Source organism: Strongylocentrotus purpuratus, unplaced genomic scaffold (assembly GCF_000002235.5).
Source record: "Strongylocentrotus purpuratus isolate Spur 01 unplaced genomic scaffold, Spur_5.0 spur5_scaffold_9, whole genome shotgun sequence".
Classification (NCBI taxonomy): domain Eukaryota; kingdom Metazoa; phylum Echinodermata; class Echinoidea; order Camarodonta; family Strongylocentrotidae; genus Strongylocentrotus; species Strongylocentrotus purpuratus.
The window spans coordinates 2,440,001-2,464,912 of NW_022145615.1; the positions used below are offsets into that span (position 1 = coordinate 2,440,001).

Sequence of the window (24,912 nt, forward strand, 5' to 3'; positions counted from 1 at the left end):
GAGAGAGAGAGCTAAAGAGAGAGATATAGAGATAGATAGAGAGGAGGGGTGGTTTCCACCCCTTATTCAAACAGTGGCTGGTAATAATAATAGCCCATGATTTATGGGGGGGGGGGGGGGGGGAGGGGTAAGGGTAGGCTATCCATCACTTATATAAATAATGCCTTGTAAAAAATACCATAAGTTTGCAATTTTGAAATACTAATTTGTGCCAGTCACTCATACCCACAGGTATTTAAGTAATTGATCAGCAATCAGTCTGCAATTTTGCAAACATTTACCCCGCCATTCAGCAGCAGTAACACAGGATAATTGTCTCCGGAAAACCTCAACTGGTTGTCATGGTAACCATCAAATTAAGATCTACCCTTGAGGCAAATAACAATAGCTGTGCCTGTCTAGTATAGCATTCACACTGCTGGCAAAAACCATTGGTTTTTCTCATGTTTCAGAGTTTTGTCGGAAGTTGCAAGGAAACATTTACGCATAAACGCAAGCAAAAACCTGATTTTGAAAAATCTACATGTGCCTCTTGAGTGTGGCCTGCCAAATCTACACCGGTCTTTGCAGTGTAAATGCTTGCTCTCAAAACACTGGTGAATTATTCAGATTTTGGGTCATGTGACTCTCCTCATGCTAACGCATGCAAAGCAGCGACAAGTGGTGCATGCGCAAAACTTGCCCCCAAAATAGAGTTATTCAACACCGATAACTTCTTTTGGGGGGGGGGGCGGGTTGATACTAGTATTTAAATGGGAGTATTAAACAAAATGATGGTTTTCAAATGGGTTTTTCTGCAATGTAAATGGGCCTAACAATATAAAAAATCCCAACATTTTTGCCTTCAGATTCGGAATCCGATTGCTAAAAAAGGACGATATCCAATAGTCTCACTTGCTCTCTTTTCTTCTTCTATGTCGTAATAAAAAGAAGGTAAAATGATTTTGTTTTCCCGCGGCGGCACTAATGTCCTTTGGCAAGACATTGATCTACATTTGCCAAACTCAACCCAGATGATGTAAATGGGTACCTGGCAGAAATTAATTCCTTGAAATGGTGGAGCCGGGCAGCTAGGCTAAAGCCGGGGTAATAATAAATGCGCCTCGGAATAGAATTTCTAGAAAGACGGCGCTATATAAACGCCTATTATTATTATTATTATTATTTAAATCTCTATTTCAATTTTTCTTGCTTTATTTGCAAGTGTTGTTTATATGTAAATGGTTATTACAGCTTATGTAAAGTGGGTTTCAAGTGAATACAAGTATTATCCAAATTTCAAAACCAGAATATGTTGAATTCTCTTGTTGTCAAGCTGCATGATCATTGAAATAAAATTTCTTTTTGACCTTTTTAAAAATTAGTTCCCCAGATTTAATACAATTAACATATCAATTATCAATAGTGCATGAGTGATCTCATGAAGTTGTAATTATAAGTTTTACAATGATGAGGAAAATACAACATGATCGGTAGGAAGGAATTCCTTAAAATGCTGTGAGCGTCAAAATCGGCAGCCTAGCATAGCCGGTTAATGTTGGAGCGCCTTGAGGACCTTGCAAGGTCGAAACGTGCGCTATATAAGAATCCAATATTATTATTATTATTTCCCAATCATTCTTTGAAGTGGCAACTTCAAAACAGCTGTTAACCAGGTGTACATGGAGTTACGGTTTGACGCACATAAAACACAACAAAATTAATTAAAGATGACTAAATCTAACAAATCTACATCCTCACACATTCTCAAGCTGCTTCATCATCTGGGAAGAACAATAGACTGTTTAGACACTAAATAAGCAACCAGATCTGATCTGTGATTGTAACAAAAATGAAACATCTGTAAAATGCAAAGCAATTCTTAGGTGTTTGTTTGACTGGAAACGCAAAACGAGAATGTGTTCATACCTGCTAAGATTGGAGTTCCTCCAAAGAGGGGTATGGTGCTCAGTCTCTTCCCATCAACATCACTGACAAACACCTTCCCAAAGCCAAGGCTGTGAAGGAGGGAGCATCCATACACACCTAATAGACCTGCTCCCTGGAATAGTTATATTTTAACAAATTATAAAATAATTATAGTTTTATGTAATTTCTGTTTCTTTGAATCACCATAACTGACAAGTCTAGACAGATGGAGATGGGTAAACAAGAAAAAGAACAAGATAGAAAGAGAGAGAGGCAAGAAAGAGAGATTTGAGAAAGTAAACAAAATTGAGAGAAGAGGCAGGGGAGAGAAAAAGGAGAGAGAGAGAGAGAGAGAGCAACATTGAGAGGAGAAAGAGAGGGCAAGGGCTCAAGAATAATGGTCTGATATATGAAGACAGAGAGATTTGGGGGGAAAACAGAGAGAAGAGGGAGACGAGGAGAGAGAAAGAGGGGAAAAGAGAGTGACAGAATTGACAATAGAAACTGCAAAAATACAGGAATATAATTACAGAGAGAGAGATAAAGACAGGGAGAGAGATAAAGAAAGACAGAAAGGGAGAGGGACAAATAGAAGATAGATAGAGAAAAAATGAAAGGAGAGGGAAGAGTGATGGAATATGAGTATTGGAAAGAGAAAGGGAGAGAGAGAGAAAGAGAAAGGGGAGAGAGAGAGAAAGAGAGAGAGAGAGAGAGAGAGAGAGAGAGAGAGAGAGAGAGAGAGAGAGGGGGGGGGGGGGGGAGGAAGAAAGGATGTATAGAAAGAGAAAGAACAAGGAAAACAAGGAGTCTTTTATAATCATGACAGACGGTCAACTGATTGTCAAAGGCACTTTGCCTGATTGAATTACTGGTAAAATATTGTATTTCTGATTAAGCTAATTAATGTCAAACAGAGCTTCAAATAAATTCATAATGAATTAGTTCTCAAGATAACTTATATGTAAATAATCTTGTTTCCCATTAGTTACCTGCACTGGCAGAGTACGATGCTGAACACCTAATCAGATTTGTGGATAAGAAAACTGTTTTTATCCCCAGTGGTAACATTTATTATCAAGGGTACATCATTTGTGCCAAATATAACTAACAATAACAACAACAACAACACAAGTAATAACAACACCAACAATAAACAAAAAAGTAATATAACTAATAATAGCAATAATAATAATATTAATAATAATAACAACAATAATAGTAACAATACTAACAATAATAAAAATAATAATATCAAATAAGAATCATAATAATAATCATACACTACTAATAATAATGATAATCATAGTAATGATAATAGTTGGTCCATTTTTTACTTATTCAGTAATACTAGGTAAACCTGACCCTGGATATTTTTGTTTAACAAAAGAATACCTAGACCTTTAACTGACCTCCTTTTGTTAAACCAGAACAAAAGCTCAAGCCCAACATGGGGTAGAAATCTAATGAGTAAAGGCCATTATGGTTATATCATAATGGCTATAATGAAAAACACTGCTCTCTTGCCAGCACATTTTCCTTTTACTTTTCATACCAGCAATATAGCCAGATACGAGGCACGTCTGATGACGTCAATCCAACCTTCCTCTCTTCGTTATAAATTTATAAATGAACATTTTAGCCCCCCGCTCATCATCAGCATTACTAATGTTAGAGACATGGTACAATATGGGTCACCATGGAAACCATGATGCATGTATGCCTTTTAGATAAATGGTTTGATGCCAAGCTTTCAAGGCGTGTGAAAAGTTACATGCAATATGCCACTTTTCATTAATGTAAGCTTCTCTGGTGTTACAAATTATAATTTCCTCCTAATGGACAAATTTAGCATTTAAGATATAGGCCGGTAGTGGTAAAATTGCGGTTCAAGGGTTTTGGGTGTAAAATATCCATTCAATATTGTTTAAATAATGCCTTCGGAGGTTTGGATTGCAATACTTCAACCTAAATTTGCAAAAAAGCAGAAATATGTATGCCCAAATGTTCAATGTTGAAGTGCATTCGCGATATCTATCCAGGCCGGATCGACATGACAATTTAGCAAATATATCAATGAGTAGGTGGTTTCCCGGCAAAATTTGTATTATCGCGTATTAGTCAAAACATATTCTTTCACATGATTGGTAATAAGAGCTTCCATTTCATTTTTTGAGAGGGGGGGGGGGGGCGTTTCCAAAACTGGTCTATACCTTTAAGTTTACAAACCTTTTCAACACCAACAAGTGCACTATCACTTTAAAACTGAAGTTTAATTTATATTGAACACAATCAAAACGAAATTGATCAGTCCAAGGAGCAGACATAGTGACAGGTAGAACAAAAATATCAATACTTTAACTTCCTATGCACATCCATATTGCCTCTACAATTTTTTTAACCGGTAAATGAAAGAAAAAGAGATTTAAAAAATCTGGCTGTTATCATTCAATGGCATTACAGCATTCCATCATTACGATAATTACATATATTTTTTTCAATGTTTTCTTGAATGACTCTACAATCTAATCCTGCGATGCTAATTGGGGCAAATGTCTTGTTATTTATAGAGCCAAGTAGATTTAGCGCCTTATAAATCTCATACATCACTATTATCATTATTTATTTATGATCATGAGACTAGTGTATTAAGATGATATCACAGACATATACCCTTAGGGAGCTATGGCAATTAAGTCAATAATCAATTAGGGAGCTATATCAATTAAGGTTCCCTTCCAAAAAGTGTGTTATTAAAAAGATCATCTCTCATTCAAACAAAAGCTCACAATTTGCTCATTCAACCTTGCTAATGCTAGAGCCCTTTGGGAATCCCATATCCATTAGCATATATAGTGATGATTAGGCCAAATAACAAGAATAGCGTGTTTCTCGTCCAGACTTTAAAAAAAAGGAGCCTGGGCATTAGCATTTACTACTTTGCAAGTCGCCAAGGAGCTTGTGGAGCAAAATGTACAGTATACATCTGACGCAGGTAGACGCAGACTGTTGTAATCTTAGATGAAAGGTCTCATTACTAAAGGTCATTTTTAAGCAGCTAATTCAGCAAAATTGAAAGTCGAGGTAAGTTTATTCAGTTGTGTCAGGCTTGACATGATCAGAGTTGTTTAAATGATGACATAGCCACAACCTCCCCCCTATTGAATAAAAAAATTCAGTTTGGGAAGGCCGATAGTTGTTTTAAGAAATATACTTGAAGTTTCATCAAACACTCTTCTAGTTTTGGATCCTTGTACATGTATGAATCACCAACATGAGGAGATTGAAATAAACAATGGAACAATGAGGAGACTAAAATATATTTCAACTTTCATCACACTCTCTGCTAGTTTTAGATCGATCCTTGCACATGTAAGGATCACCCAAAAGATATAATGTACTCCCTTCTGGCTCTCAGCAGACAAAAGCCTTCTTGAGAGCCCAAAGGGTGTTGCCATAATTACAGAGAGTTAGTGATGTTTCTTCTTTGCTCTAAACACAAAAGAGTATCGTAATGGCAATACAATATACATCAATCTTATAAAAAAGACAGAAGAAAATAAAAGAAGAGAGAGAGAGAGAATAAGAGAGAATGAGAGAGAGAATGAGAGAGGGAGAGAGAGTGAGAGAGAAAGAGAGTGAGAGGGAAAGGGAGTGAGAGAAAGAGAGAAAGAAAAATCGAGACTGAGAGGGAGAGGGAGAGAGAAAGAGAGAGAGAGAAAAGGAATAAAAAGAAGAGGCACTTTTTTTTTTTTACCTGCAAGAGAACCGACTTGGAGCCAGCATCTTTGTGGGAGAAAGATGAGACGGCGTTCACCATGGTTGCTAAGGAGCAATTAATTGGGGCAGCCATCTTATCCGTGATGTGGTCTGGGATTGGAAAGACGCAGGTTCCTGGATGTAGGACCATGTGGGTTGCATAGCAACCGCTCAGGCTTCTCTGACTGGTGATCTGGCTGTGGCCATACTAATGAAGACAGATCGATGCAAAACAAAATAGATTGGGTTAGTATCCTTAGTGAGGTTATAATTGATGTGACCTTGATGAACTATAATGAGCAATCTTGAATAGAGCTAATTAGGGCATGGAATGCTTCATGCTAATCACCCAATCAATATCTCTCAGTTATTATCATAATAAGATCAGCCTAATTTATAATTGTAATGCTTGTCTACATGTGCATTATTATCATTATTATTTGTTTTTACATTGTGTAATGATCTAATGTTATGCTCTATGTGACATTTAAAAGAAAGAGGAAGAATAAATGAATGATCCATGCTTAGATTTATTGGTCAAGAGACTCAAGATAATTAGAAAAATAGTGCATCTAGGCCAAAAGAGATAATTACAACCCATTAGAATTCTTTAATGTTCACTGAATACTATTTAAATCTACAATTCTATATTACTATTCACTGTATCTCCTCCTCCTAATTCTCCTCCTCCTCCTCCTCCTCCCCCTCCCCCTCTGCCTCCTCCTTCTGCCCCTCCCCCTCCTCCAGTCCTCCTCCTCCTCCTCCTCCTCCTCTTTCTCCTTCTCATTTTTTTTATTCTTCATCTTCTTTTTATTTGGCATAAAACTTTGGGCCTGTAGTAGTTTAGGTGTTTAAAGCATACCTTGAAGAGAGTATCACACTTTTGGGGCAGTCCAACCCGACATCTGCTACAGTTATGACAGACATCAGCGACCGTGAATGTGATTCTTTGCCCTACAGCTAGCTTACTCTGACTGCCTCGATTGTGAGCAAGGACTTCCAGCACACCTTCATGGCCGAGAGCACTGCAAATAATTCAAAGAGGATTTGATGTCTTAAATTAAAACCATTTTATTTTCTAAAGAGCTAATTTAAGAGGTACTTGTAAGTGCGCCCTTGGTGAAAGATATGGGTAGGCAGTAGGGGCAAGAGAAACATTTACCCCATATGCACCCTCTGCCCTAACCATATCTGCCATCCGGTTTTGGTTTTAATAGCGACAAAACTGTCAAGAGTTAAAGAAAAATAATTCTTGAGTCTCTCCTAGCTCCCCCAAGTCAATTATATTTCCTTTCCGGAAATTTCAGAAACTAATCCTAATCGTGCTTTACACACAAGTGTAGACATTTTCACTTCCTTGTCAGTCATATTCTATATGTTCAAAGTTTCTGAGCTAAAACTTCATCAAGAACTTGAAGAAGCTGATCAGCATCAAGTTGATCAACAACAAGTAATCTGAAACTAAACATTCATTGTCATCATGATATTCATTTTCAGTTGACATTTTTTGTCATGACATTTATTAAATTTGATTAGACCCTATTGCAATTTTCAATAACTTACCAAGGATAATCTCCCCTTCTTTTCCCGTGTAAGGTGTGAAGATCGGAGGAGCAAATTGTTGCAAGACGAACTTTAGCTAAAATTTCTCCTGGTTTCAACACAGGGAGTTTAACCGTATCAGTGAGGAGCGACGGGCTGCGATCGGCTCCGAGAAACACCAAACGGTGACACGCGGGCTCGCCGTCCGCCATCACAAACCATCGGAGAAACTCTGGCGTGTGTTATGTTACCCTACCGCTCATTCGATTCCTATAGCGGCGGCTCTTATGCACTGCACAAACCACCGATCTGATTCACCTTGCTTGATTGTTGATCGCAGTGATTTCCTAATTCCTCGCACAGCTAGCTGTTTCAGAGTCGTTTTGAGCATATGGTAAATCTTCAAACTTAATATTAACGTCTCTCATATATTGAAATATGTAATTCTCGAAATAAATTATATTACGTAATATGTTAGATCAAATGAAGACAAAAATCATTAGTTTTAGTCAAATTTTACACAAAGCCATGCAAAATAATTGATTTGGAGACTTTACAAAGGCTATAACTACTGGGAAATCACCGCTCAGCCACGCCCCCGCGGTCCCCTTGATGTTCCGATAAGGGAGCGGAGGGGAGGGGGGCTGGGGGTGGGGGTGGGGGTGTCTAGTCATATTTTTTCCCCCTCTTACCCTCCATCATATAATCCTTTTCCCTTACATTTTCTCTTTCACCTGCACCTTTCTTCTCTCTTTTTGCCTCTGACGAACTACCTTTTCTCTTTCCCTTTCCGATATACTCTCTTCTCTTTCCTTATCTATCTCTACACTCTCTAGTATTCTGTCACCCCCTCCCTCATTATAGTTCTAGTTTCCTCTCTCCTCTGAAGCTCTCTTTCCATCCCTGTCATACCCCTCTTTTCTTCTTCCAAAGTTTACTCTTCACCGTCTCTTCATACTAGATCTTCCTTCCTTCATTTCCACAAATACTCTCTCTCTCTCTCTCTCTCTCTTTCTCTCTCTCTCTCTTTCTCTCTCTCTCTCTCCACCTCCCTCCCTCTCTCTCACTCTCTTTCTCTTTCTCTCTCTATTTCAATCCTGTCAGTTATTCTCATTAAAATTCTCATTGCCAAAGAAAACCACACCAAAATATAGATTGAATATTTAATATAGATATAAACACATGCACAATATTTATGTGAAAAGTAACATGACTTAACTAATATCAAGTTATACAGCTATAAAAGAGTTATGTTCATCATATCTCTACTTGTACAGCTAACATCTAATATGCATAACAATACAGTGTACAACTGCATACTGACCGATTGAAAATGATTGCAAGAATTTTGCATATTTCCAAGGTTGTGATATAGTACCTGACCTCATTTAATGACATTTCACATCCTGAAGTGATTTGGAGATAACACAATGTAATTGTCTAACACTACATATTATTAGGGGATTGAATGCAATGAGATATCCATGAATGATAAAAGGATATTAACATGATCTGGATTTACAGTTATTTGAGCTATTAATAAACAAATGAGACTGCATGTTGTATTCTAGAATGGTATAAAAGAAATCAGGACGTAAAGGACAAATCTGATTGTATGTAGAATAAGAACTGGAATTATGAAGGAGTTATTTCTATGACTGTCACTACCATTAGTGTAAGCTGGAAATGTTTGCTATGATCTGCTTTTGGTTGGAAGTATATTCAGTCATAATTCAACAAATTTATCAAATCTTATACTTGTAAATCTTGGTTTCTCAACAGATAGATGCTGGCTTCTCTATTGGTCCTACTAGCAACACAACTAAGGGAATCAAACTCTCCTCAGAGATGAATTATGGAAATATAGAGATTACTTTTCACTTGTTGATTCAAACGAACAGTTGGAAATTTGGGCACGAAGCACAAGAAATTGTTAATTTCTTCATCTTCACTTAATCACTAATAAAATATGGTTCTGCATTAATGTGTATTATGTAATATTTGAATACTGGTTAGAGGAATACTGTCTACACAAAACATATTTCACTGATGTCCTGGTCCAATTCCGGTATCAAAGTTATCAACTCAGAAAGACAAGAGGTTTTGCAGTTGTACAAGTAGCAACATATCTTGTCCATAAATAAGTAAGGTCAGCCTTAATACATGTAGCATTTTTTGAGTAAAATAAAGACAGCTCTTGCATCCATGTCACTTCTTTTTCCTAAAATATGAAAAAGAAAAAGGGGACGAAGACAGAAGAGAGAGAAAGAGAAAGAGAGAGAGAGAGAGAGAGTGAGATACACAGAAATTTATTCAAAAATACAAAATATGAACAATGTATCTTACATGAGAAATATAAAATTAGTTTCTATGAAACACAAACAAAAATGTATAAATGGAATTTTGACAATATGAATCTATAAGGTTGGTTCTTCCTTCTCCATTGGACTTACAATAAATGATTAACCAGGTTAATAATTGTCTGTAGGTTGATTTGTCTTCAACATCTTCCTAGGAGATTTATTGCAAGTACATGAATAATATGTATTTGGGACATTAATAATAATATTTATTTATTCATGTATGTTTCTTTAAAACAAGCCAGTCCTGTTCACAGCCAGCCAAGTAGACCTGCTTTGCAAGTACCCCCTCTACATCTAATATTTAGAAGAATACTCAAGATGTTTGATAAAAATGGATTTTTTTTTTATACTTACTTCTTTCTTGGTGGCATATTTAAGTGGATCTTCTTCTCCACAGGAGAGGTGGTATCAACATCCAGGGTGTGGCTTGTAGTTAACTGTGATCCAAGAGGGGATTCCCCAATTACGGTTTCTTCTATCTTCTGTAATAGAATCATTGAGAAAATGATTTGGCAATGGTTACGTTTGCTGAGAAATTAACACTCTAAAAGCTCCAAGGGGACATAATTCATTTCCCCCAGCATAGCAGATATCTAATAAGAACTTCAATCACTTTAATGAGATACCTCTTTTAGTGAATGTAGTGCTTTACATGGTCTCCTATTATTTTTTACTGTTTTGTTTTAAAATTTACAAAAATAATTATGTGTCATGGTCTCCTGGATAGGTCATCAGACTAAATATACCATGGTTCGTGGTTTGACATGGCAAGACATTAATCTATGTTTGCTACACTCCACCCAGGAAGAAATTCCTTGAACGCTTTAGCATCGTATCATGGCACCTAAGGTATAACTCAGGGATGCCAGTCAGAATTGATCAGAGGGCCTGAAAATTACCTAGAATGAGCTATTTAACACCAAAAAAAAATTAACTATGGTCTAAAAAATAAATCGCCAGGGCCTGAAAACTGGCATCCCTGATAACTGTTATTAGAGGTATAACGGGTATACCTCAGGCCATCAAGGCAAATGCCTACAACTTTAGTAGAGGTGTTGTGGATGAGTGAATACGTCACTGGACTAATGTCCTTTGGCAAGACATTGATCTACATTTGCCACTCTCCACCCAGGTGTTAAATGGGTACCCGGTAGGATGCGAAAGCCAACGTAGTATGCTTAGCAATTTGAGTCTAGTAGCTCTTGCTGGAATGCTCCCCAGGCAGTGGAGAAAGTGCATACATTGAGTGCGGGCAAGCCAGAATCGGATGACTGGGGTAATAATGTAAAGTGCTTAGAAACCTGGACATTGCCGTTGTATTAAGCGCTATATAAGCAGAAATATTAGAAATATTATTAACTTACCACGTCTTGTGAGTTCTCATCATCTCCACTCATTAGCTCTCTCTTCACGCCACCCATCCCGGCTGCCGTGCTTCCTACATCCTCTCCATTGTCTTCCTCCTTAACCCCAGCGTACCATTCATTGCTACTCTCATCCACCACCCCCTCCTCTCCTCTCTCTCCTGCTTCTACCACTGTCACAGCTCCACCGGAGTCATCCAAATCCATCCCACTGAAAATGATACCGGTAAATTACATTGGTTTTTAATAAACGTACTGTGTAAGACTAGTAGTCTTTTTTTTTGGTTCAGTTTTATTTATGCAAAGACACATGCTATGATTATATTATGAATGAATGGGTATTTATAGGTCTGAGAGTTACTGACCACATAAATCATAGCATTTTGGTGATAGACGACCACCTACAAAGGTGGAAGATTTTTGTGAGATACCACAAGGAGTATTATATGTAAGTGGTAATTGTGCTGTTTATTGGTTAGGCACTAAAACAGAACACAATTAGAGTCTATGCTACAGTCCATCACATAGCAAGAACTTGGTGAGTGAGAGAAGCGCGCAAGGCTAAATATGCTTAGTTTGCGCTAATTTTAAAATCATGGGTTATGTAAATGAGGGTTTGAACCATGGGTTAAAGGGAGGCTTTACTACTTCAGCCAGAAGGGATTAGACCACACAGCGAGCCAGCGAGGTCACTGTGACAGGTGGCTATCTCATTAACCCAGCTTTCATTTAACATAAGAAAAAGAGGATCATGGGGGACCAACAGACACTGATTGGGGAAGTTTTCTATATAGAGGGAGCAAGTAGCTACAAGTAGGACAGTGTGCCTTTAAGATAAACCTCCTTTGTGCATTCGGGCCAAAGGGTCTAGGTCTACCAGTGCTTACCCGAGGCCGTGAAACGAGAGTGGCTGATTCGATGGTGTCTCTGAAGAGGATGTTTCGCTGTGGTTCTCAGCTACATCGTCCTTGGGCTGTGACTGAGGATCGTGGAAGGATGCATCCGACATAGGCTCCTCTTTGACTCTACAAAGAAAAAAAAGATATAAGGGACTGATGGTTACCTAGGCAGAAATGTGGTTCCTGTGAAGATTTTTTCTCTCATTAAAATGGACTAATAGAATATCATATGAGGAGGTGCTTACTGAAGCATGTGTCCATAGATCCCTTCTTCATACATTAAAGGGATTGGGTAACTTTGTCTCAGAATCTGAAACAAAATCCTGGATTTAGCTAATGCTGCAATGATAATTATAAACCTTTAGGTCAGTCAGGAACCCCATAACTTTTACAAGCCGATCGCCTGTCTGATTATAAAGATATTTATGATTGGAAATCGAAATTTAAAAAAATGTTTTCATAACGGTTTTCATAACACTACAGTCTATTGGGAAAAACGAGTATGGTAAAAACCGGTCACTTAAGGATTTTTACTCTTTTGAGGCACTTCATGAATTTTTAACCACAATTTTGTTAGGGCTTCAATATAACACCATATCACAGACACTGATAACACGTAGGGCCATGCATCTCAGATTTTACATTGTTAAACGATGCCTTTAAGTAAAAGACGACTCCAGTTGCTTTGTAGGTCAAATATTGAAAACAGAGGGCATAAAAAAAAGATATTAAGTGGAAAAAATGTGCAGAGAAGCAATGGAAGACAGTGTATAAAATACATGGATCTGTTCGTTGGGCTGACTAATGACATAAGTACCATGACATAGAAATTTGTAGAAAGTTCTTCCATACCTTGGAGACTTGTCATCTTGTGACTGGTAATTTGGGTTCTGTAAAATCAAAGTTTTACAATCAGACACAGTTAATGATTGATATGAAAATGCATGTGCTAAGTGGATTAACACGAGGATAAGGCATATTGATGACCAGTTTGTTTGATAAACTTTTGAAAATAAATTGACATAATATTAATGGGTTTTAATAACTGTCACAAAGCCTCAATTCAAGGTTAAAACTGCTTACTTAGTTTATGGAACAATATACACCTTAAAATAAAGACACAAAATTTGTCAATTAAAGAATGCATTCTTATCAAAATTTGGGCCATATACCTTTCAGTTTATGTCTTGGATTTTGAATGGTGCTCTACGGGGCCTGTTAATTTTTCGTTTGTTACAACTGTCTTCTTTAACATCAATTCTAGGATTCATTATTGCCCCTAATGAGATTTGAACCTCTGACACCTGGGGGGGGGGGGGTGTTTCACAAAAATCAGTTACAAATCTGCTGATAACTAATCAGAAGCGAGGAATTCAGTAGCTTATAACAACAACTGTCATTTGTCAATGATGACAAGTTTTGTGAAACGCCCCTCTGATCTAGAGATCTTGTGACACATCCATTACATCACAACCAATATGGCTTGCTTAAATACCTTCATATCTTCATATTTCTCTCTAATTTCCTCTGTCTGTTTCAAGATGCGGTCATGGTAGTCTTGTATCCTCGTCTTCCAGAAGTTGATAAGTGTCTGTGTGCTACCGACACCAATCTCATGGAATACTTGGGAAAGGGTGTCCTTACAGAGATAAACAAAGATTCAAAAGTGCCAGGTAACTTTGTGTTAAAACATCTGGCCCACAGAATATGGGAAGCAAGGTAAATTGGGTGGTGAGTGACAATAAATAATAGGGCATTTCTCTTTTAAAATACTTTTCTGGTTACAACAGCTTTTCAATTCAGAGTACAGTCATCACATTTATATCTGGCATAAACAGGTGTAACTGATTTAACTAGCGTAACTGGTGTATTAAGTGGTATGGTGTAACAGGTGTAGATGGTGTAGCTGGTATAACTGGTACAATTGGTGTAACTGGTCTAACTGGTGAACATGTTGTATTGTAATATATCAAACTAGATTTTTCACGACAACATTCGAACTTCCATGTTCATAAACCTAAACATTCACAGAAAAAGTTTGAAAGGGTGTAGTATGTATTAAAAAAAGGGTAGATAAATCTGACTGAGTCTCACGTTAACACCTGCCCCTCTTTGATTAATCTACTGTACTATTGTCCAATTGCATGTATTACTTTTAATAGCCCCACTTACTTGGAATCCTGTATGCCCCGTATGAGCCTCTCTGTCTACAGCAACTCTCAATAGTTTACAGGTGTTACATAAGAACTCCTGGAGAACGTCAGATAATGTTTCTAATGAAGATTCCTGACTTGCTAGGAATATGGAGGGGGAAAAAAAAAGATTGAAAGAAATATCATGAAGTTAAGGTGTCACAGCTGTCGACTAATGATGCAAATCATAAATGTCTGACACTCTACGCAGTCCAGACCTTGTCAATTGATAGACTAGGTTGCTGAAATCTAAGCTAATATGTTTTGTTATCATTTTTGAATTTAGTTATCTTTATTTCATTGATGAAAAATTCACCAGAGTATTTACTTTTCTAAGAGAAAGCTAGAGTTTTATGTGAAACATTTTCAATCATCAATGGTACAAATGCAGAGGTGAGGTATGCAATATTACACTTATAATGTGCAAAGGAACAAAATCCCAATTCTACCCAATCTTTTATTTTGATGATCAGAAAGACATAGAAGCGTACTCAAGCTTCCACTTGCAAATGAGTACAACATTTTCTATTCCACCATTTTCTATGTTCTAAAATTTATTAAAGATAGCATGAATTGCTAATGTGTTATAGGTAATGTTTTAGATTGAATATTGTAGTTACCGTAGTTTACATTTTTGTGGTACTTGTAATGAAATTATAAATCCCTAATTCCGAAGAAAAAATATTTTGGTGAAGTTATTCTTGGGCCCACAGTCAAGGTCAGGAATTCAAGAATAATGTTATACATTGACTGACGATCAATTACAGCTTGACCATTATGACTTACAGTTGACTATTCTATTCGGGCATTCAACTTACAATCATATCCATTATGTGAACAGATGGTGGCCACTGCCCTACAGCTGAGCTGTCTGGCGGTCCCTGCATCAATCTCTATGCTTCCATCGGCCAGTTTTAATCTTGGACACCTGAATGAAGGGAATTTTTTAAAATGGTATTAAGCTATTTTAACATATAAAATGATAAACAGTAGGCTTACGGTTGCACCATATGAGAGAGGGGCGAGGATTGGACTGTCGGTAATCTTTCTTTCTTGAGAGTGTGAAGTTGGCAATGAAGTAATTATAAAACAAACACTGAGTATAATATTTCCCCCATTTTTTAAATATTGATTGCAAAGAGTTAGACCTTATATTTTCTACATCCATGTGGTAAAGTACACCTGTAAATAAGTCAGGAAATCATCATTCGAGAATTTATATTTGAATTTTTTGTGTTGTATACCGGGTACTTGTTATTTTCTCTTTTGATGCATGTTATTATCGTTGTGATTGTTCATTTTATTCAAATGTGAAAATAAAATGAATAGAATTATCACAAATTGAATTGAATATAAATCAAAAAGTATATTTGCACTAAGTTTGACAAATCGTGACATAATAATAAAGTAAAAATGTGAGCTATAAATATTTCTTTATTATTGGGTATTGCAAGTTATGGTACCAACATTCCACTCTAAAAAAAATCCTAAGGTAACACCAAATTAAAAGTAGATTTGTAGATGCAATCATGGATAATTAGCATTGGAATCAACTTCAAGATAACCCTAAAAATATCCATGCAGTCCTTGATATGAAAAGAATTGGGAGTGAGTGGTCCCAAAGCACGGTTGTCTAGTTCAGAACCACAAGAACAAGCTTTACAAGGAAGCCCCTAAGTGTCATGTGATAGTATTTTGACCAATAGTATTTAACTCCAAACCAAAATAATAAACTTTTCTTACCCTGGTCTCTCTCTTAAACCAGTAACGACAGGGATAGATGACTTGTCAGAAGATTGCACCTGAGGCTGTGGTGGTAGGGGTGGTAGTCTGGCACTGCTAAATCTATCCTCTCCTTTCTATTCAAAACAATTGAACAAGCCAAAGAAAAGGAGCTTTAGAATGAATACAAGTGCATTATGTAAAGAAAAGAAGAAAAAGGCCCATAGAATACTTCTTAAGTGGTGGGAGGGGAGGGTATAGATGAATGAAAGATATTATTTATTAAATATTAGTTTAAAGTATTTTAAGGCACAACGTTTATCCAGAGTACAACAATTTTAACAACAGACATGTTATCATTGATTTCGTTATTTTGATAAAACCATGTATAATTTCAATTATAACCAATATTTGATAATAAATGATAATCTTCCTTCAAATATAAATCTCAATCAATGTTTTTTCTTTAAAGGTACTATGTCCCTTTTGCAGCCAACCTCAAATTCTGTAGAACTTTGCAGGAATTATGAATATGTCATGTATGTCCTATCTGTGAAATTTCAACGTTAGCAGTGTCATCATATTCAAATTATGCAAGGAAACCCGTTTACTTGCTAGACTTCACTGTCAGACACTATTGAGTGACTGACTGGCTTTTTTCCTTCTTTGGTAATAACATACATGAAAAGAGTTGTAAAGGATACATGAGCATTTGTCTACATCAATAACTCACTTCTTGTGATGGCCAAGATTAAACTGATTGAATCTTTGCGCAGCATAAAACGTATGACCATTCGGTACAATTGTCTGAAAATCAAGACTATTACTTTTGGGCTCTATAGCCCTAAAGTCGATTTGACAACTAATAGTCGTTATTTTCCCACTTGAAGACATTTTCAAGCCCCACCTTTTTTAGGGAAGTTCTAAATTAGTATTATCTTTCAAATGCAGTTGGAATTGAACTTTTCCATTTTTTGGGCCTGCAAATAGGACATAGTACCTTTAAGATATTCCAAAATGGTTAAAAAAATAATATTCTGATAAAGAAATTTCAGCTATGTATACATTTACGTGGTAGAACTTACAGATGACTCTTGCTGATGTTGGTGTGTGAGCATTCTCGTCCTGATCTGCCTGCAATGCTTGAGCAAGTCTATAGAGTGAAGACTGGTCACATCAGGGCGACATAATTCAGACTGCAATCTGTTGAAGAAAATCAAACATGAAGAAAGAGATAATTCAAAAGAGAAAGATGTTAATCTGATTTCAATATATTTTTGGTAGAAGCAGTCTTTTCTTACTCAAGGCTCCATTCTTTTCTCTCTTTCTCTACTTATTTTTTTATCGGATAAACCTCCAGGATTCCTATTTATACTGTAAGTCTATTATGCTATGGAGTGAAATTCTAGACTGCCACATTGCCATGCCCTCCCCCAACTGAAGCCGTCTCCTGTTGGATTCAAGAATCAACCAGAGCCTGTAAAGAGCCAACGCTTAAAAATAAAGTGTACTGGTATATTTTTTGTTGTTGACATTTCGACACCCCTCTGAATTTTGGTTAAATCAAAGTTATAACATCAACAGAAATATAATCAAGATAATAAATCAAATGCCATCCCTTGATAAATACTTACTGATGAACTTGTGGCTTCTGTTGGGCAGAAGGCTGATGAAGATGAGGAACTTTAACCTGGACACTCTGTGACTTCATAGCCAGGGCTTCCATATCCACCACAGAGGATGTCACAGGGGAAACAATCGACCCAGACATCTCACCCCAATGACCACTCATCGTAAACTCTCCGACTCAAGCTCCGAAAGAAGTCAAATGGACGAGAGCTATGAAAGAAATGAAGGAAAATGTCAGTAGTCTCAGTTTAATAACTGAATTCTTCACTCAGCATGTGTATGTATAAAATTGCTCTCAGAACAGTTTTGAGACTAAATTCATGATGTCAGGTTTATCATGCATTTGACTAATATCTTCTCAAGGATTTTAAAGAACCCTTTAAGTTTAACATAAGTAGTTTTCTGAATGGTTGTGTGTCCAAACCGTGGAGTCAAAACCTTTGCAGATAACAATATCTTTGGTATTGAATGAGAAATTATTGAAATATTAATAAAACAATGAAATAGCAGCGTTTAAAAAAATTTATGATTAATATCTTTGGTATTGAATGAGAAATTATTAAAATATTAATAAAGTAATGAACATTTATAGCATTTTTATATTTGTTTAATTGTTCAATGTGGCAAAAACACAGAATAAATGGCTGGCAAGGGTACAGCCTAGAGCCGAGGTGATGGCAATATGGTATCAAACTACAGAATGATGAAACTGCAACTGTGAATGACGAAACTATCTCACCCGTCCTTGGTACGATTAGTACAGTATTGTGAAAACACTCATTCCTCCACACACAGACTCATACAACAGGAATGAAGCATCATTTTGTCTTTGCCTCATTTCTGTTGAATTTTCTCCTTTGTGACTTGTGTAATCTAAAATTTGGGGGATTCCACAGTAATAAAATTTTCACATTCAATAAAATGAATACTTGTCATAGATCTAGTCATATTCGTATAAGACTAGGAGTAAACCCCGGTGTAGTGGTCCACCTGCACACACCCCCAGTATAGTACGATAATACTCTGTAAAGAGGTCTGTACTCAAAAGGGGGAAGAAGAAGAAGAAGAAGGGTAGGGGGAGAGGGGTGTCGCCGCTGCCGACGCGAAGGCAGCGGGGATTTTTTCGATTCAATCTCCCAAGGCCTCAGTCATGAAAGAAACTCATGACATAAATACTATTATATGGGACCGTACATTAAAGTACCCGCGTCTTTTAATCGACCAAATCAAGCAGCTTTAAAATGTATCAGAATACCCGTACTGGATGAATGTCTTTATACTCACTTAAAACAGAATGTGAAATCTTATTAGTTGCTCTCTGCCCGAACAACAAGCACAATCGCGGATTTTGGAAGAGATCTCTCAGCTCACGTATTCGAGACAGAAAAAGTATTCTGGTGTAAAAGTGGCAAATAAAAATGGAAAATTCATTAGACCGAAACATGGCGAAGTGTTTTAAAATCTCACAATCGGTATTTTTATGATTTAATTTCTTATCATTAATAGGCCAAATAACACAAATAAAGTGTTTCTCGATCCCAATCGCTTAGCTTCCTTTTTGCCCGCCTCCTCCTTTTTTTAATGCTCACTATCCCCTCCCCCCGCCCCCCCCCCCCCCCCCCCCCCCCCCCCCCCCGTTGAGCAAAAAAAAAAAAAAAAAAAAAATTGCATACGAGGCCTCCAAGCAGTTTCCCAAGGGTTGACAACTTGACAGCCCTGTATTTTGAGTTGAAATAACGGTCAGAACATTTTCACCAGGCATTTAGAAACACAATCTAACCTATCCTTTTGTGAAGGACATGAAGCTACATAATTATAGGAAGTTTACATGCCCCGGTCGCAACTATGTGACAGAAAATAGAAACAATTCCAGTAGCGTGAGATCGATCTCATTCCCACACTTCCTAATGGTCAGGGGCCAAATCGGAGGGAGGGGGGGGGGTATATTCCCCTTTTAAAAACTTGAGTCCATAGATTTAAAAAAAACTCTTAATTGCGTTGTGTCTTTTTGAAATTGATTTTTTTGTTTTCTTAAAAAAATGAATTATACAACCAAAATGTGATAACTACACTTTTCTTTTCTTGCTTGTCACAAATCATCGGTATAGCCCCCCCCCTCCCCTCCTTATAGAATCCTGGATCCACTCGTGCTTCCGATCTTGAATTTGTCACGCAGCCTAAGTTCACAGACAATAAAATTCATACGTGTTGGCTTCGTTAAAGAGAACTGACTATGTGCTTCATCAGATTTATAGGTACGTGAACTAGCACTTTTCTTATGGAGTGCTTCTCGTTTGCTCTCCCCTTTTTATTCCACTAGCTCTTCTTCTTCTTCAGTAGCAGTACAGGCCACCGTCAGGTGTATTGTCGTACTGTTGAGGTGCAGTGCAGTTGAGTACAATGTCTGATAATAGTTGACTGAGTGCGAGTAAAGACAGTTACCATTTTAGCGGAGCTGGGGCTTTTGTACCTCTACCTCTCCTTTCATCATCATACTGTGCCGTTCCTTCAGAAGGGGTAGACGGCTATGCACCTCCATCACCTTCTTTCACGTACCCTTGTTCTAACCTCTCCGTAGTTATTTTGTGGTTAAATTAAATTGCTCTTCAGGCTGATCTCTGGCATCATTACCCGGTCGAGACATAGCTAACTGTATTACACGAAAGAAGAACAGAGTTCATCGCACCATGGATTCTTTCGAAACATCCACACGGATGCGATCTGATGAAGAGATGTTTTCCGACGATGTTACAATGGTGACGGGACTGGATAACTGGACCACTGGTCTCTCTCCTCCACCTCCTCCTCCTCCTCACATCGCAGCCTTGAAACAAGCCAATAAGATCACGTTGATCGTAATCCTAGTCTTCCTGATGCTTGCCATGGGTTGTGTAGTCCAACCTAGAGATTTCAAAGAAGTGGTATGTCAAATAATCTTCTATCTTCTTTTAATGTTTACCCCCGTTCAGTCCAAGAACTGCCCCAAATGCTCAATGTTGTAGTGATGGACAGGTCTTGATTATGGAAACCATGATATCGCTTCTTTCCGTTCATGCCTTTGCATCCAAATACGTTGTAAAAGCATCTCTTCACTATTAAATTATAATTTTTGTTGACTGTGTATGAAATTCCTCTTTGTATTGAAGCAAACTTTTACCTCTATATATAAGTATAAGAAACCAACAAATATAGGTCATAAAATTGACATAACTTTATGTTTACTTAAAATACAAATGCATGGGAAGACTTTTGTAGTGTTTACATTGTCAGGGCTTCATACATTTATTTTTTCAATAGTAGCATAAACGAGAAATAATTTAATATTACGTGTCTGAAAGCCATAAAGTTCAATATTTACAGTTCAGTAATGTTGTATTGTCCAGTATCTTTAATTTCCAAGGACGATCAGTACCTCTCGTGTTGTAACCCCAAGCACATATCTTCATACTACATAAATATAGTTCAGGTTAAGTTTAGTACAGCCTTTCGGGCGAAACAGACTGTACAACTAACTATACAGATGGAAGAATAAACTGCTCCAGTCTACAAATTACATGTATAGGTCATATAGTATTGAGCACTGTCGGTACATGTACATGTACCTGTAGCCTCATGCGCTTACTTACCAGTTTGAAATTCATATAGTTATAAATCGTTATTGACAGTAAACTTTCCCCAGAATTTTCTATGTATGGTCAGCCCCAGCCCCAAGACTGAAAGCTTCTGTCTGTGATATCGACGCATATGGGGAAGTCGTTGAAAAATGTCAGTTTTATTAAAGACTTTCGTATATCATAAGGTTTTTTTTTCTGACAAGGTTAGCCCTAAAGCGATGAAAGAAACCGCACAGTATTCAAATGAGTATATGCGATTGCGCCTCTTATAATACGCGAAGTCATAAACGTTAACAGTTCTTTTGAATTTCAACGGGTTTAATCACTGTCAACAAATGTATTGTCCAAATTGGGCCGATAGATCGCACCCCTTCATTTCCCCAGAGAAAAACAAGTTGGCTTTTTCTTTCCATAGTTTTCTAAGAGAAGATTGCCGTCAAGAATTTTAATATGTTTCATAGTGTTGTCCATCATTTTTATTATGTAAGTCAAATGACACATCTCTTCTTTTATCAAGTTTTTTACTAGGATCAATAGGAAATAAGCATTGAGTTATTCTGTATTTCCTTTCCATGAAGTGAATTTGGCGAATCAAATCAAATCAGATCAAAATCATTTGTCTTTCAGTTCCGTGTTCCGAAGAGCGTATTGATCGGAATGTTATGCCAGTTCCTCCTGATGCCCCTGTCTGCTTTCTGCCTCGCTCTCGCCCTCTCCTTACCCACTCCCATGTCGTTAGGGGTGCTCATCATGTCGTGCTGCCCCGGAGGAACCGTCTCCAACCTCTTTGCTTTCTGGACCAAAGGAGATATATGTCTCAGGTGTGGCTTTAGGATCGTATTGAAGGGAGCATCGGTGTCATGGGGGGGGGGGGGGGGCGGGAGGGGGCATTGGTATCATGGGGGAGGGGTTATTGGTATCATGGGGTAGAGGTTATTGGTATCATCGGGGGGGGGGGCATTGGTATCATGAGGGGTGGGGGCATTGGTATCATGGGGGAGGGGGCATTGGTATCATGGGGGGAGGGGGCATTGGTATCATGGGGGAGTGGGCATTGGTATCATGTGGGGAGGGGGCATTGGTACCATGGGGGAGGGGGCATTGGTATAATGTAGGGAAGGGGCATTGGTATAATGGGGGAGGGAGCATAAGTATCACATGGGAGTGTGTATGGGGGTTATTGGTATCATGGGGGAAGTAGGCGTTCGTATCATGGGGGAGGGGGTATGGTATCACGGCGGAGAGGTATTGGTATAATGGGGGAGGGGCATTGGTATCATGGTGGAGGGGTTATTGGTATATCATGGGGGGGGGGGGGGTATTGGTATCATGGGGTGGGGGCATTGATATCATGGGGGCACTGGTATCATGGGAGGGGGGCATTGGTATCACAGGGGAGTGGGCATTGGTATCATGGGGGGGGGGGGGTGGGGACTCATTGGTATCCTTAGGAATGTCACTTGTTTAGCAGGATGGATAATTCCAGAGGTCTGATCACTATAAACTGTGCGGGAGAGGGTCATATCATTAACATACTACGCCTTTTACCTCCTTCCCTCTCTTTTTTGTTTCTCTTCATTATTTTTATTTCTTTCCTCTTTTCTCTCTCTTCTATTTTTGCTCCATTCCATGTGGATAGGGGGGGGGGGCAGGTGTCCACAGTGCTCTTCTGTAGCTTGATGATCATTATTTTACCCGACAGCTGAGAAAGACAAGTATCAGATGCCTATACATACACACTTTTACTTACTTGACTTACTTGACTATATATATTTATATATATACAGTATATACAAGTACCCTCTGATTTGAGTTTACCAACAAGACCCTAATAGTCCCGTATGTGGAAAGAATAAAGAAGGTACAATTTAGTGAAATTTCGCCATCAATTTTGTTTAGAGAGGCGACATGAGATTACTGAAAATCTATAAAACCACTTTTAATTTCAGTATCAGCATGACCACCATCTCAACCTTAGCTGCCATTGGGTTAATGCCCCTGAACCTGTTCATCTATAGTCGAAGGTGGACTGATGATAATGCGGTCATTCCCTTCGTGAGTATCGTCACGGCGCTTGTCTCTATCGTGATCCCTGTCGCGATTGGGATGGTTATCCGATGGAAGAGAGAGCAGTGGACATCGTTCATCTCAAAGGTCAGTTCATTGGAAATGGTCGGAAAATGGTTCTTTCATGGTCATGTTTATTGTTCACGGTCAGTTGTATCATAGAGAACTATGAAAAGAACGTTATAGAGTGGACATCGTTTATTTAAAAAGTCAGTTCATCGGAAATTTTCAGTTATAGCATAGCAAATTATGAAAAAGTGAACAGCGTCCATTTCAATTATTTAAATGGTTAATGGTATCACATTTCATTATAAAAAAAGACTTTATGTTTATAAAAAATGAATATCGTTTAGTTGTATCACAGAGGATTATGAAATGGGCTTATATTCGGTGACATAATGTAGATCCCAGCACTGAGGAGGCACTGATATCATTTTTTTGTTTGTGGGGGGGGGGGGGGGGGGAGTGATATCTTAATAGGTGAATGGAACTTAATTAACGATGCCTTTGAATAGGAAAAGGGTGCGGGAGGGGTCCTACCGTCTTATTTTCACGTTATTTTCCACTCCCCCTTTCTCTATTCCCTTTCTCTCTCCCCTTTTCTCTCTCTCTATCTCCCTATCTCTCTGTCTCTCTCTCTCTTTCTTTGTTTGGCCCGCAAAATGAGGGGGTGTTCACGTGCCCGCCATAGTACAATTTCTTTCCATTTGAGAGCAGTGTTCATTTTAAAGTTCAGTATTAACCACAATGCCATATGCTGTATCACAGAGAATTTTGAATTATAATTCTTTCATAATTATTTTTTGTTTTTTCATTTTTTTATTATTGTGGAGTCATAATCGGCCTATATTGTAGTTAAAATCCATACAGTCACTTCCACCCCCTTTAATCTTACTGTTCCTCGTCTCCCCTTTAAGGCTGCGAGCATCTTGGGTTTCCTTGGAATAGCCACCAGCGTCACCCTCACGGCAATCATCAACCCCGGCATGTACTTGGTCTCCTGGCAGGTCTGGTTCTGCGTCCTCACCCTCCCTGCCCTGGGCGCCGCCCTCGGGTATCTCATCTCCTGGGCTCTCCGTCGTTCCCCGCAGCATTGCCGTACCATCGCCTACGAGACGGGTTTCCAGAACGTCTCTCTGGCTATGACCCTGATCGTCCTGACGTTCGACGGCTCTCCCATCATGTTCGAGGTCTTCACCTATCCGTCGCTCTACGGTCCTATCATGATGATAGAAGGACTCTTCAGTGTGGCTGTTTACAAGGCGGTGGTCAGGTACACGAAGTCCAGTACCAAGGATGGTAGACCTGTCACTGACTTGGACTCGAAGAAGAAAGATTTTAACTCCGGAGACGAATATTCTGCTCACGATTCTGAAATTTAGAAGAAACGAACAGACGCAAGAACTTGATAAGCCATTTTTGCAATGTAACCAAATTTAATGCATACGTCTTTGTGAAGTTCCTTGATACGAATGATTTCTTCCATTCACCCATCACCGATAATTGTATTTCAATAATCAGAATGCAAAATGCTTATATTACGTATTGTTAGGTAGGGTAAGACATAATGTTTGTCCCACCTAGCAACAAAATGATGTATGCAATTGTCATGTTGACTATTGAGATACTATCATATTTTGTAACAGTTGAATGAACTAATGTGCGATACCGAATTTCAATAGTGCATTTTTATTGAGATTCATTTTCTTTGCTATATCTGTTCATTCCGACTTTTCTTTAGGTGATCAATGATGTCAACTCAATTACCATAACGAGCGCCCTCAACATGATATATCCTGGCTTTTGAGTTTCCTCATTTACTCATTTTGAGATATATTGGCAAAGAAAATATATTA

The 24,912-nt window shown here is 38.1% G+C and overlaps 3 protein-coding genes across 4 annotated transcripts in view; 1 reads left to right on the top strand and 2 right to left on the bottom strand.

Annotated features, from left to right (window-relative positions):
• The window catches only part of LOC100890349 (L-threonine 3-dehydrogenase), a 14,498-nt gene extending 6,908 nt beyond the window's left edge, over positions 1-7,590 (bottom strand). The window contains exons 1-4 of the mRNA XM_030977158.1: positions 7,228-7,590; positions 6,527-6,689; positions 5,663-5,872; positions 1,909-2,041 (exon numbers count right to left, since the gene is read on the bottom strand). Of these exons, the coding sequence (XP_030833018.1) occupies positions 1,909-2,041; positions 5,663-5,872; positions 6,527-6,689; positions 7,228-7,418 (697 nt within the window). The 5' untranslated portion in view covers positions 7,419-7,590. The remainder of the gene's footprint in view (positions 1-1,908; positions 2,042-5,662; positions 5,873-6,526; positions 6,690-7,227) is intronic.
• A 765-nt stretch (positions 7,591-8,355) lies between these two features.
• On the bottom strand, positions 8,356-18,774 carry LOC100890227 (STAGA complex 65 subunit gamma). Of its 2 annotated transcripts, none has more exons than XM_030977148.1 (12): positions 18,660-18,774; positions 17,381-17,560; positions 16,832-16,949; positions 15,768-15,883; positions 14,843-14,952; positions 14,005-14,126; positions 13,328-13,471; positions 12,685-12,722; positions 11,821-11,958; positions 10,934-11,144; positions 9,924-10,051; positions 8,356-9,427 (listed from the first exon to the last, which is right to left on the bottom strand). In XM_030977148.1, exons 2-12 carry the CDS (start codon positions 17,536-17,538, stop codon positions 9,415-9,417), a joined length of 1,296 nt encoding a protein of 431 aa, XP_030833008.1. In that variant the 5' UTR covers positions 17,539-17,560; positions 18,660-18,774; the 3' UTR covers positions 8,356-9,414. The 2 variants fall into 2 exon arrangements, with proteins under 2 accessions (XP_030833008.1, XP_030833007.1); XM_030977147.1 differs by having other exon boundaries at positions 17,381-17,585.
• Positions 18,775-19,888: 1,114 nt separating this feature from the next.
• LOC105440563 (ileal sodium/bile acid cotransporter-like) lies at positions 19,889-24,675 on the top strand. Its single transcript, XM_011670871.2, has 4 exons — positions 19,889-20,296; positions 21,617-21,810; positions 22,939-23,143; positions 23,974-24,675. The coding sequence occupies exons 1-4, from the start codon at positions 20,063-20,065 to the stop codon at positions 24,436-24,438; spliced, it is 1,098 nt and encodes a 365-aa protein (XP_011669173.2). The 5' UTR covers positions 19,889-20,062; the 3' UTR covers positions 24,439-24,675.
• Positions 24,676-24,912: the final 237 nt, after the last annotated feature.

Excerpts from the sequence above, each read along its gene's own strand:
- LOC100890227 (XM_030977148.1), bottom strand. The coding sequence starts at position 17,538 with ATGAGTGGTCATTGGGGTGAGATGTCTGGGTCGATTGTTTCCCCTGTG. Across the intron at positions 11,145-11,820 it reads CTCTCGTTTCACGGCCTCGG|TGGGATGGATTTGGATGACT; the intron begins GTAAGCACTGGT and ends TATCATTTTCAG. Across the intron at positions 10,052-10,933 it reads ATGAGAACTCACAAGACGTG|AAGATAGAAGAAACCGTAAT; the intron begins GTAAGTTAATAA and ends ATTCTATTACAG.
- LOC105440563 (XM_011670871.2), top strand. The coding sequence starts at position 20,063 with ATGGATTCTTTCGAAACATCCACACGGATGCGATCTGATGAAGAGATG. Across the intron at positions 20,297-21,616 it reads CTAGAGATTTCAAAGAAGTG|TTCCGTGTTCCGAAGAGCGT; the intron begins GTATGTCAAATA and ends TTTGTCTTTCAG. Across the intron at positions 21,811-22,938 it reads AAAGGAGATATATGTCTCAG|TATCAGCATGACCACCATCT; the intron begins GTGTGGCTTTAG and ends TTTTAATTTCAG.